The following is a 13,361-nucleotide window of genomic DNA, read 5'->3' on the forward strand; positions in this document are numbered from 1 at the left end:
CAAAGAGTGAAAAATGTAAGGGGGTCTGAATACTTTCCGTACCCACTGTATACAGTGGGGCAAAAAAGTATTTAGTCAGCCACCAATTGTGCAAGTTCTCCCACTTAAAAAGATGAGAGAGGCCTGTAATTTTCATCATAGGTATACCTCAACTATGAGAGACAAAATGAGAAAAAAAAAATCCAGAAAATCACATTGTAGGATTTTTAAAGAATTTATTTGCAAATTATGGTGGAAAATAAATATTTGGTCAATAACAAAATTTCATCTCAATACTTTGTTATATACCCTTTGCACACACTGTTGCTGGTATTTTGGCCCATTCCTCCATGCAGATCTCCTCTAGAGCAGTAATGTTTTGGGGCTGTCGCTGGGCAACACAGACTTTCAAGATTTTGATCTGGAGACTGGCTAGGCCACACCAGGACCTTGAAAGTCTTCTTACGAAGCCACTCCTTCGTTGCCCGGGCGGTGTGTTTGGGATCATTGTCATGCTGAAAGACCCAGCCATGTTTCATCTTCAATGCCCTTGCTGATGGAAGGAGGTTTTCACTCAAAATCTCACGATACATGGCCCCATTCATTCTTTCGTTTACACGGATCAGTCGTCCTGGTCCCTTTGCAGAAAAACAGCCCCAAAGCATGATGTTTCCACCCCATGCTTCACAGTAGGTATGGTGTTCTTTGGATGCAACTCAGCATTCTTTCTCCTCCAAACATGACAAGTTGAGTTTTTACCAAAAAGTTATATTTTGGTTTCATCTGACCATATGACATTCTCCCAATCCTCTTCTGGATCATCCAAATGCTCTCTAGCAAACTTCAGACAGGCCGGACATGTACTGGCTTAAGCAGGGGGACACGTCTGGCACTGCAGGATTTGAGTCCCTGGCGGTGCAGTGTGTGACTGATGGTAGTCTTTGTTCCTTTGGTCCCAGCTCTCTGCAGGTCATTCACTAGGTCCCACCGTGTGGTTCTGGGATTTTTGCTCAGTGGTGAGATCAGGGTGAGATCTTGCGTGGAGCCCCAGATCGAGGGAGATTATCAGTGGTCTTGTATGTCTTCCATTTTCTAATAATTGCTCCCACAGTTGATTTCTTCACACCAAGCTGCTTACCTATTGCAGATTCAGTCTTCCCAGCCTGGTGCAGGTCTACAATTTTGTTTCTGGTGTCCTTTGACAGCTCTTTGGTCTTGGCCATGGTGGAGTTTGGAGTTGGACTGTTTGAGGTTGTGGACAGTTATCTTTTAACACTGATAACGAGTTCAAACAGATGCCATTAATACAGGTAACGAGTGGAGGACAGAGGAGCCTCTTAAAGAAGTTACAGGTCTGTGAGAGCCAGAAATCTTGCTTGTTTGTAGGTGACCAAATACTTATTTTACCGAGGAATTGACCAATTAATTCTTTAAAAATCCTACAATGTGATTTTCTGAATTGTTTTTTCTCATTTTGTCTCTCATAGTTGAGGTATACCTATGATGAAAATTACAGGCCTCTCTCATCTTTTTAAGTGGGAGAACTTGCACAATTGGTGGCTGACTAAATACTCTTTTGCCCCACTGTATAATGCAGCTTCTGTTTATAAGTCCTTGCAACCCAAGTTGTATGTACAGTAATTTGCACTGAGCTAGTCTCTCCCCCTCTACCTCATAACTTGCACTATATGTCATAAAGCTTAATCTATATACACATATTTTATATTTATTTCTATACTTTGTTATTTGCACTTCTGGTTAGATGCTAACTGCATTTCATTGGCTCTGTACTTGTACTCTGCACAATTACAAAGTTGAATCTAATCTAAAATCACTTATGCATAAATATTGTAATTTAACATACATTATTTATTTTGATATAACTTGTTTAAAATATCTTCACAACAATGAACATATACATACATATATATACACACTGTACATACACACATATTAGTCAACATTTGAAATGGATCTAAACCTTTCAAAGTTGTCCTGAAACCAAAACGCGTTGGACAACTTTAACTTTTTCGATACACATTTTGATACATATCAATACATATACTAAACTCACAAACAAAAACAAAGAAGAACTAAAGTACACTGAATAACAAAGAAAGAACAAAAACTCTCAGTCAGTTTCTGTTTTTCTCTTTTTATTTGATAAATCCATACAACATTAATAAACAAATCTACATTTTAGGAGCTGTCAAACACATGATGCAGTTAAAAACATACGAGATATGAGATCCGAGAAAGGTGTGAGAAAGCCGATCACACGCGTAACATACGTCTGCAGTAAAAGTGCAGCTAAAACCTCAGACGTCAGAAGCAGCGGCTGATAAAAGCAGTCACCTGCGTCAGTGCTGAGTGTGCGGGAGCTGCATGCTGGGCGGCAGCGGCCAGTTCTCCTGCCCCTGGTGCGTCTGCAGGAGCCGGTACAGCTGCTTCAGGTGCGTCACGATGTTGTCCTTGATGTCTGGGATGGAGATCTGCAGCCGCACGCTGCCGCTGTCGAAGGAGCGCGTGCAGTCGCCCGAGAACATCTCGCTGATCATCCGCGCCACCACCGGCACCACCTGCGCACACACACACACACTCTGAGTGAACAAGCCCCGCCCACAGACGCTTCTGATTGATCCATCAGTTAACATCTGCATAACTTATGCAGCACAGCAAAGATGAGCTATTTTTAATTTGGTAAAAACAACCAATATCAGTTTATTTTATATGAACAACATCTTTGTACATGCTTCAAATACAGTTGTTCATTGTTAGTTCACAGTGCATTAACAAACACATATTGAGATTTTAGTAATGCATTAGTAAATGCTGAAATTAACATTAATTAGGATTAATAAATGCTGTAGAAGTATTGTTCATTCTTCGTTCATGTTAACTAATGTTGTTAACTAATGAACCTTATTGTAAAGTGTTACCATTTATGTATTTATTTGGTGGGTGGCAGCATCAAAGTGGGACTATTTCATTTGGTAAAAACAACCGATATCAATTCATTCTTTTCTATTTATTATAAAAACATCATTTGCATTTTAGTTGATGTTAATTCGACATGATCAATCATATTTTACTTGATTGGTAATACAAAGATAGTTATAGGTTCATCAAATTTTAATTTGAAACCATTTTAACAATTTTACATTTCTTTTTAATTTTAAGTATCAAAATAAAGAGTAATAATATATAATACATTTTAAAAAGTGATAAAATATGAAAATGAAGTATATTATAGCTGTATAATTTCTAGTTATTATCGGCTAAAAACCTCAAATTATTATGGATAGCTGTACAACGTGGGGTTTAAAGAAAAACTCTTTTGTGACATTTGATTTATATTTTTATTGTTATTTAAGTATTTAATTTACATTATGCTATTTTTTTTCATTTCTTTATAAGTTCTTAATTTCCTAAAATATTTAATACAAAATTTTTATTAATTAATTTATTCACATGTATTTATTTATTTTTTTACGTTTACTTATACTTTTAAGTTCATAATTTAATCCCTAATCTATTTAATACAAAGTCCTCCTCGTAACTTATTTTATTCACTCATTTATATTTATTCGTATTTAATATTAATGATTTATTTATATTTTAAAGTTCACAATTAATTCCCAAATACATTTAATACAAAGTCCTCCATATGTGTTTTTTAGTTATAAATTGATATTTTTATTTCTTTATTTTTGAGTTCATAATTCATTCCCTAAACATCATCCTCCATATTTGCATGTTATTTTATTTATTTGCAAGTTCATAATTCATTCCCTAACATCTTTAACAGAAAGTCGTCCATGCATGCATATGTCTATTTGTTTATATTTCCTGTATTTGGCGAAGCGTCTGACCTGCACCATGATGAGTTTGCGTTCGCGGGGTCTGCCGTCGGGCCACTCCTCACCGAAACACAGATGAATGTCGAAGAGCGGAGACTCAGACGACAGCATACCACGCTGATGAGCGATCACACCTGCACACACACACACAACACTATTAATCACACAAACGTTTTTTTTTTTTTTTTTTCACAAGTATGATTTAATGTGAAAATATTTATATAATTTATAGTATAATACAACAGCCTGTCACAAGCATGAGTTTTGTGCTGATGATTGTCGCAGAAATAATGATCTATTTCTGTTACCTGGAATCATATGCAATAAAAATAAAACAGTCACATATGATTTACTTCAATGCGGTCAAAGTTAATAAACTTGATAGAATTTATAATATAAGCTTGTCATAATGCATTTCATGCTGATGATTCATTGTCACAAATAATTACCAATTTAATTTGTTTTGTTCACGTCACTTTTTATTTACACTTTATATACTGTATATAAACTTTATTTTAACAATTAACTGTCATATAAGTGTTTTGTTGTTTTGTCTTTATTTTAACTAATATACTACAAATAATAACAGGCCCATATGATCTACTTTTATGCTGGGAAAATGTATAATATTTATAGAATTACTTATTTATAACGTAATATAATATATCGCCTGTCACAAGTATACATTTTGTGCAGATAATTGATTGTCAAACAAGTAATTATGATTCTAAATGAATAATATAATATATACTATTTTCATTTCAATTTAATTGTCATTAATTAAAATAAATTAATGTAGTATGCCTTCATTAGATTAAACAGTATTTCTGAAGAAAAAAAAATCATAAGGCTACTAGTAAGAATAAATATAAGTTGTTTTTATGCATTCAAATAATTAGCCAAGCTAAAACCCAGAATATGGTAACAATAAAACATAAGGTGAGAAATGAAATTGAACATTTCATAGGGTTTTGAACATTTAATTTTTGTTAAACTTGTAGTTGTTAAACTTATCTCTTAATTTTTAGCTTAATTTTTGTTAATTTATTTATTTATTCACTTTTTAACACCGTGCCAGCATCAAGGCTATTTTCACGGCGATCTCTGAATAAATTATACAAGGTATACAATTAACAAAAGGTTATTAAGACATTTAAGATGTATACTAGACAAATTTCAAAAAATGCATTCAGGTGATACATTTTTAAATAAATCAGCTAAACACACCTCTGAATAAAACCGTTGTCTATTTACATTAAAAACAGTACAATCCAATAAAATATGCTTCACAGTCATTTCAGTTTGGCAAGTAAGGCATGATGGTGGTTCTTCACCTTTTAATAAATATCCATGTGGAAATCTAATATGACCTAAAAGACACCTTGTAATTAAATTGTAAAAGCTGAATTGTATAATTTTCATTATTTTAATTAATTAGACACGCTTTTGATTAATAAAGTTTTATTTAACCATTAAAAAAAAAAAAAAAGTTGAGAAAAATTAAAATGGAAAAAAACAGAATTTGGGAGAAAATGAGTTCCTCCTCCGGTGTCATGTGACTGCGATCACTCACCACTGAGGAAGGACTCGAGGCAGAAGAGCTTGACCTTGTGCTGGCGCTCGATCAGGTTGGGTGTGTTGGGGTTGGGCGCGCAGGGGCCGGACCAGTACACCTTACACTGGCAGAGGCGCACGGCGTAGATGTCGTGCCCGCTCACCTCCAGGATGAGTCCGCGGTCCATGACGTCCAGCAGGCGGCTCGTGAACACTCGCTGCTTGTCGTTAGGGATGTGTTCGGTGGAGGGGAAGCGCACCTGCTCCAGACTGACGGGGCCGAACAGCTCCTCCTGATTGACGATGGGCCCCAGATCGCCGTAGAACAGACGGCAGCCCTGCGGGTTACTGACGATCACCGGTGGACACACCTCCTTACCGCGGTAATAGAACTGCACCTCCAGATCCGTCACTAAACACACACACAGGGCATTGTGGGTGAGATACGGCAGGGTCTTATGTTACAGAGACAATAACATACATGTGATGTCTATTCATCAATTAAACCTGTTGAATTGTATAAACACATGAATTAATAAATTTGATATTTTTCATTAGTGCCATCAAACGATTAATCGCATCCAAAATAAAGTTTTTGTTTACATAATATGTGTGTGTACTGTGTATATTTAATATATCAATGTAACAATTTTCTTAAATATATACATGTATGTGTGTGTATTTATATATGCATAATAAATATACACAGCACACACATATTATGTAAACAAAAAAATATAAATAAAAACTTTACTAAATATAAATCAAATATAAATAAAAACTTGTTAATTTGACAACAAAAATAAAGGTCAAAGATCAAATTGTCAATTAAAATGTTCAAAACCTTTAAATTAATATTTAACACATTCACCTAATTCCTTTTTAATGACCAATTAATTCATATTAAGGTAATTACACACTTTTTTCCAATTTTCCAAAATTTGTATTTATCAAATAAACTTGTCAAATTCAGCATATTTATTGTAATTTTACATTAATTTTAATTAATTAATTTTAACATTAATTTTACATTTTAAATTAATAAATGATCCATTAAGATTTACTGCTATATTGAACGTGAAAATATATTATGAATTTGACATGTTCAGTTGACAAATTCATCTTACAACAATTATAATTTAAGATCAAACTGTTAATTAAACATGTTCAAAATTGGTCATTATTAATATTATTTGCATATTTACTTCCAATCTTCCGAAATTCATATTTAAGATGAAATTTTGAATTAAACTGGTCTAATTTCATGTTATTTTATATATTTTCACATTACACATTATTAAAAAAAAACACCAGCTTTCTGTGTATTGTTTTCTTGTCTATATTGTTTTTCTATTCTATCTACTAGTTTTCTTTGTATGTGTGTGCGTGAGTGTGTGTATGTATGAGTGTGTTTAGTATGTTGAGTGAGTGAGTGAGTGTGTGTGTGAGTATGAGTGTGAGTGTGAGAGGTGTGTACTGGGCAGGGAGCTGATCCAGGTCTCCGGCGTGGCGAACATGGCCTCCAGCGGCGTGGGTGTCTGAATCTCCATGGGCGGTGGCTGCATCTCCACGTCCAGCGGCTCTTTCTTGGGCCACACCTCCACAGAGGGAGGAGCGGCGGGAGGAGGACAGCTGGGCGGCTGCATGGGAGACACGGAGCCCGGAGGAGTCCAGACCGGACCCAGCGGAGATGAGCTCATGCCTGCACACCAGAGCAACACTCAGTCAACAGCAAACACATGCAGGGTTTAATCTGAGAGGATCCTGGGACGCAGTACCGTGAGGCGGGTACGGAGGAGGAGGCTCGGGAGTGTCAGGAACATCATCTTCATCACCGTCCGTCTCATACGTGGGAACCGAACCTGCGTTCACAATCAAAGACTCACATACTGAATACTTATGTATTTACAATAGTGTGTGAAATAATGAATCTTGGGAAATAAAATTTGTATTGTTACTAAAATTGTGTATAAATGTTAGAAATAAAAAAATGAATTATTTCCATTAATTTAAGAATAAAATGATAAAATCAACTTCTACACGTGAAACGCCTCAGTGAGTTATTATTAGTATTTAGACGTTCATTAATTCATCTTTTTCATACTAATATTTAAATTCTTTTTTGCAGACAATCACTTGCATGTTGTTGCTCTTTTGTTTGCTTCTATTGTCATCATCTGTAAGTCGCTTTGGATAAAAGCGTCTGCGAAATGACAAAATTTAAAAAAAAAAAAATCACGATATGCTATTAAAATTTTGAAAATTGAAGTTCAGGTTTGCATGAACCTGGTTGACAGCATGCCCAGGAGACTACAGGCTGTCATTAAGGCTAAGGGTGGCCTGACAAAGTATTGATAGTTGTGTAAATATACTAACAGCTGTCTGAATAATTTTGGTTGATTGTAATGCATCACATACCTTTCTATCAAAGTTATCTGATATTGTCGAGCTGAATTTGTTCTGACACAGTTTAACTCTGAGTTCTTGTCATATTTTACTACCATAAACTATAGCGAATAAACTGTGATAATGTGAGAAATGTTGAAGGTGCCTGAATAAATTTTGGTTTGACTGTATCTATTTGATAAATTAAGTTAACCAACTAACATTATACATACTCTTTTGGTTTCTGTACCCAATATTTAAAAAAATTTACAAATGCAATGAAAATATCGGTATCGGTATTCGGGTATCGGTATTGGGAGAGTACTGGAAAAAGTGGTATCGGTGCATCCCTAAATAGTACACAACAACATCAAGTTTCAAACAATGCCACACACCATTATGTTTCATTTATATTAGTGCTGTCAATCAATTAAAAAATGTTATCGTGTTAATCACAGTCATGGACTGTGATTAATCATGATTAATCGCAAATTTAAAATACTAGGATTTACCTGTAAATGTGTTGAAAAAGAAATGCATGACAAACTAGTTTAAGAAAACAGAACCTTTCACACTTCCGCCAGATATGAGACATTGTTTTTATTCAGCCATTATCAGCCTTTAAACTGGCAATAAAACGTTTACCAAGCCACATCGCTTCAATCCCAGTATACATTTACCCAACTATTATCAAAAGTATTTCTAAATAAATACAACAAAACAATTCTTGCGACCTTACGTGAAGTATTATGACAAAATGCATTATGAAGAAGAATTGGACCTGTTCTGCAGCTGCATTAGAGCTAACATTAGCATCATGCTACATAAGACAATTTATGAGATTAATAGTACACTTTTACTCAAAACTCAGTTTTGGTTTGGTCCTCACACAGGCCATGGAAAAATGTATTAATAATAGTGATAATAATATTATTGCACTTCATATATATATATATAAATAAAAAAAATAACAAAAAATAATAAACTAAATAATCAAGTGTTATAATACTATTTTATTTTAAAATAAAAACAGCATACAAATGCAATTATTTTATAGTAAACTTAAAAATAAAATGTTAATATATTATTATCATTATTTTCATCATTTTCAAACGTAAAATCAGCGAGCTTTTATTTTGGCGGGTTGCCGGCAAGTAAGTATTATGCGCTTCCAGGTTTAGTGCTGCTGATGGAATTGCGTTAGTGAATGAAATGTCACAGACAGTTTTGCTTTGAAAACGGCAGCAGGTAGCCTAGATTATGCTTTCAGTTTGCATAGAAATCTTATACAGTACAGTTTGTCGATCTAAAATGGTAATTGTGCATTAACAGCTGTCAACCATGTCGGTACGCAAATGCGCTGTCAGAACTTATTTTCACAGCGCATTTTACATTTTGGTCACGCATGCGGACCTGCGTACCACTTATGTGCACCCCTGTTTATAACCTTTTACATCGCTGCACAAATTAGCATTTCAGATGTACACATTCCAAATCACATACAGACCATATCTATCGTAATCGTGTGTTTATTATCTTATATAATCTATTGTGGCTGTTGTCATGTTTATTTCTGCTGCTCTGCTGAAACTCACATTGTTTGTGATGTTACCGCCTCTCCGTTCTTAAGTTGCCAGGGATACATAATACACATTAGTAAAAGGATCTATTTTTATTTTTATTTGTCTATATACACCTTGGGCGGCCGCGGTACATTAAAAAAGTAACCCAAAAAAACGCAACCCACGGCTCTGTAATTTTTCCCGCAACTGTATTTCCAAAATAGTCCACTTGTGCCACTGCCCTGGCAACACTGGCTCGCTGTACCCTCATCACACAATGATAGATAACCTTCCGCGCTGCGGCAGGTTAGTTGGGGCCAAACCGCATCAAATGATTAATCTGCGTTAAAAAAAATATTAACGCGTTAAATTTTTTTGATTAATCGCATGCATTAACGCGTTAATGTTGACACCCCTAATTTATATTTAATTCAGCAATCATCTTTGGAAATAAAATTATTATTTTTGTATTAATACGATTTGTAAAATTGTGTAAAATGCCACATAATAAAAACTGATGAAAATAAATAATTAAAAATAATAATAAATAAAAATAATAATTTTAAGAATGAAATTATGCAAATACAATTTATCTTTTAATAACCGCAAGTCTTTTACTGGTATGAAGTAATAATGTTTCAAAAACAGTATCACAAGTTTTAATAACTTTGTTAGCATGTGAATAAAGTCAATACATGAAAATGTATTAAATTTTAAACAAATGTAAATCAGCATATAAATAATTTTGTTTTAATAATAATAATAATAATAATAATAATGGGTATTTTAATAAGTAATTACATCTAAACTAGATTAAGTCCTTATAACTTTAATAACATTTTATTTGTAATAATTATTAAGACAGTAAGTAATTATTAGGACATATTTTTCTAACAATTGAAAATTGACTGTTTCAGGCTAAAACAAACACTTTTGTTAATTTTGTTAAAGCACAACTTAATCAATTCATAGAATTAAATTATTAAATGTTGATTAATTTCTTAAATTTAAACCAACATCAGCTCATATTTTGTCATATTGCATATCTGACATTAGCAGAGTATGAAGTACAGAATATGAGGAATATATAATTTATGAATAAAAAATGACTCATTCCCTGTTAACTCTTACATTTTTTTAACTATTAATTTAAACAAACAATTCTAAAATGTATACTTTATTTAAATTATTTTAAAATGTATAGAAAATGCATGACTATGAAACTGTAAAATGTGAGCAAGAATAATTCCAGAACCTCCAGAGTTGAGATGAAATGTGAATTGTACGTGTGCACGTGCGTGTGTGTGTGTTACCCGGGTTGCTGGAGGTCTGAGGGATATCACACACGTCGTAGATCTTCAGCGGGTTCATGGGAACCTCTTTGGTCCCGTCGTAGATGAGGTTGAACTCGCGGCTCTTGTTGAGGGCGCACCTCAGCTGTGCTTTCCATTTGGCCGGATCCGGCTCGTCCACGCCTTCCTGATACTTCCCCGTCTCCACGGCCCAGGCCTGACACACACACACACATGGGTCGGATCAGTCCCGTCCCGAACCCGCCTTACCCCGGGCCTCGGGATCTCCTTCTCTCACCTTAAAGATGGTGTTCTCCTCCTCCTGCTGCGGCGTGTGGCGCGTGGCGTGTTTCCAGGGGATCTGGAAGCGTTTGGCCTCGCGGTCCAGCCACACCAGACCGGGAAACGTCCCGTTATCCACCTGAGACACCAGCCAGGGCTTCAGCCGCACGCGCCGCGGATGAGAGGACATCACGGCCTTCTGTAGACGAGGAAGAGCGCATCAGTGAGGCTGAGAATAATCAAACTCAGCCTACAACATTAATAAAACAATTCACTATGTTCTTACTTTTAATACATTTTATAATGTTATTATATTAATTAATGCATATTTTACTACTTTAACAAATTTTTAAATAATATTATAATAAATTAACAAAATCTGTAGATGAGGAAAAAACGCATAAATGAGACTAAAAATAATCAAACTGAGCTTAAAAACACTAATGATATTTAATGAAATTTTTTTTAATTAATCAGTTCGTATTTTAATATACTTTATTTTCATTACAATGTTCTATTAATTAAATATTATATATAATAATTAATTAAATATACATAAATGAGGCTAAAAATAAATTAAACTGAGCCTAAAACACTAATATTTTAATTTAAAAAATTAACAATATTTTTATAATAGTTTTATAATTAATAAAATCAGGAGGAGGAAAAACACATAGATGAGGTTAAAAATAATACAACTGAGCCTAAAACACTAATAATATTTTAATTTTAAAAATTGTAATAAAAGTATTTTCTCATTTTAATACACTTGATATTAATTATGTTATATTAATTAACAAATATTATAATAATTCATTACAATATCATATTAACATGATGACCTTTTGTACAGAAGGAAAAACACAAATGAGGCAAAAAAAATCATCAAACTCAGCCTACAAACACTAAAAATATTTCATAAAAATATTTAAAAAATGTTTTATTTTAGTAGATTTTAATTATATTAATAAATATTACATATATATTTTATACATTATAATTATTATAATTAGAAAAATTACAAAAAATATATTAATAGTATATATATATATATATATATATATATATATATATATATATATATATATATATATATATATATATATATATATATATATACACACACACACACACACATTTATTTATTTTTATTTTTTAATTATTTTTATTTATTTTTTTTCTGTAGAGGAAAAACACATAAATGAGGCTAAAAATAATCAAACAGGCTACAAACACTAATATTTGTAACAAGAATAACATTTTATTCTCTGTTTCTATTTTTAATACATGTTTTAATATTATTAGCAATATTATATTAATAATAAATATAGTAATATAATCATTCCTATTAATACAGTAACATCACATTCTGAAGGAGGAAAACACTACAAAACTAATATTTAATAAAACAAATAAATTAATATTTTTAGATGTTATATCTAATACATTGTATAATATTAATAACAATTGTATATTAACAAATATAAAACTGAATATTTTTTTTATTATTATTAGAAGCATAAACTGCACTTTAAATACCCAAAATTAAGTTTCATAACTTGATTGAAAACCCAGACCAGATGAAGCTCATATTAATAATTAGACTTAATATGATCATTAATTCAACGTATGATCAGAAACAATAGTCATAAGTCAACAAATCGAGTAAATAAACAGCCGGTGACTTTGATAGTCGATACTATCACGTAAATCTTCCCCGTCGTCGATAAAAACAATGTAATTCCGACAGTAAAGCATATTCTAGTGTACTATATTGCTGGAATGAGGGTGAAAGTGTGTAGAAGTTGAATATAAATGTGTTTTAAATATTAACGAGTCTCACCTGAGGGTTTCAGGAAGCGTCAAAGCAGGAAAACCCCAGCAATCCTGAGGCCTTTACCGCCAAAACGCGCTGCTTTGTGAATGAACCTGATTTAAGAGCGCATAAACCGCTCGTTAATCAGATTTAAGTGAGTCTCGCCGTGAGAAAAGCGAGTGAAGCGCGTTTCTGTTGTGTTTCAATCTCTTCCCCAAAGTTTCACCTTCAGCCGAAACTCAGGTACAGCCGTGACGTCACGCGCCTTTCACCGACGCACGCACGCGCGCGCGCTCACCTACAGCACACACACTTATTCCCGATAAAAGATGATTGTTTTTATAGTTTACCTTAAGATTTGCTTTATATGAGTTATACTGAGCACAGACTGGATCAAATCCTTCCGCTAAAATAAAACGTTACAAAAAGTGATATTTAGCTATTTTTCACAAATAAGAAATTCTTCCAAATGTCGATTTATTTTTATTGTCAACATCTATTTAGTGCAAGAAGGTGCTAAGACCAAAATGGTGATTAAAAGTAAAATTAAACTAAAAAATAATGCAAATCGTAATCTGAAATTGAAATAAATGAAAGTAAAATAATATAAATATTAAATCTTAAAACTTAA

General features: G+C 33.3%; 1 protein-coding gene across 1 annotated transcript; it reads right to left on the minus strand.

The window, feature by feature from the left end:
* Positions 1-2,114: 2,114 nt before the first annotated feature.
* On the minus strand, positions 2,115-13,028 carry irf6 (interferon regulatory factor 6). The gene is made up of 8 exons (XM_058760315.1): positions 12,758-13,028; positions 10,931-11,113; positions 10,654-10,849; positions 7,172-7,255; positions 6,871-7,095; positions 5,413-5,805; positions 3,852-3,973; positions 2,115-2,558 (listed from the first exon to the last, which is right to left on the minus strand). The coding sequence occupies exons 2-8, from the start codon at positions 11,102-11,104 to the stop codon at positions 2,340-2,342; spliced, it is 1,413 nt and encodes a 470-aa protein (XP_058616298.1). The 5' UTR covers positions 11,105-11,113; positions 12,758-13,028; the 3' UTR covers positions 2,115-2,339.
* Between the last annotated feature and the right edge of the window lie 333 nt (positions 13,029-13,361).

This window comes from Onychostoma macrolepis, chromosome 22, assembly GCF_012432095.1.
Source record: "Onychostoma macrolepis isolate SWU-2019 chromosome 22, ASM1243209v1, whole genome shotgun sequence".
Lineage (NCBI taxonomy): Eukaryota > Metazoa > Chordata > Actinopteri > Cypriniformes > Cyprinidae > Onychostoma > Onychostoma macrolepis.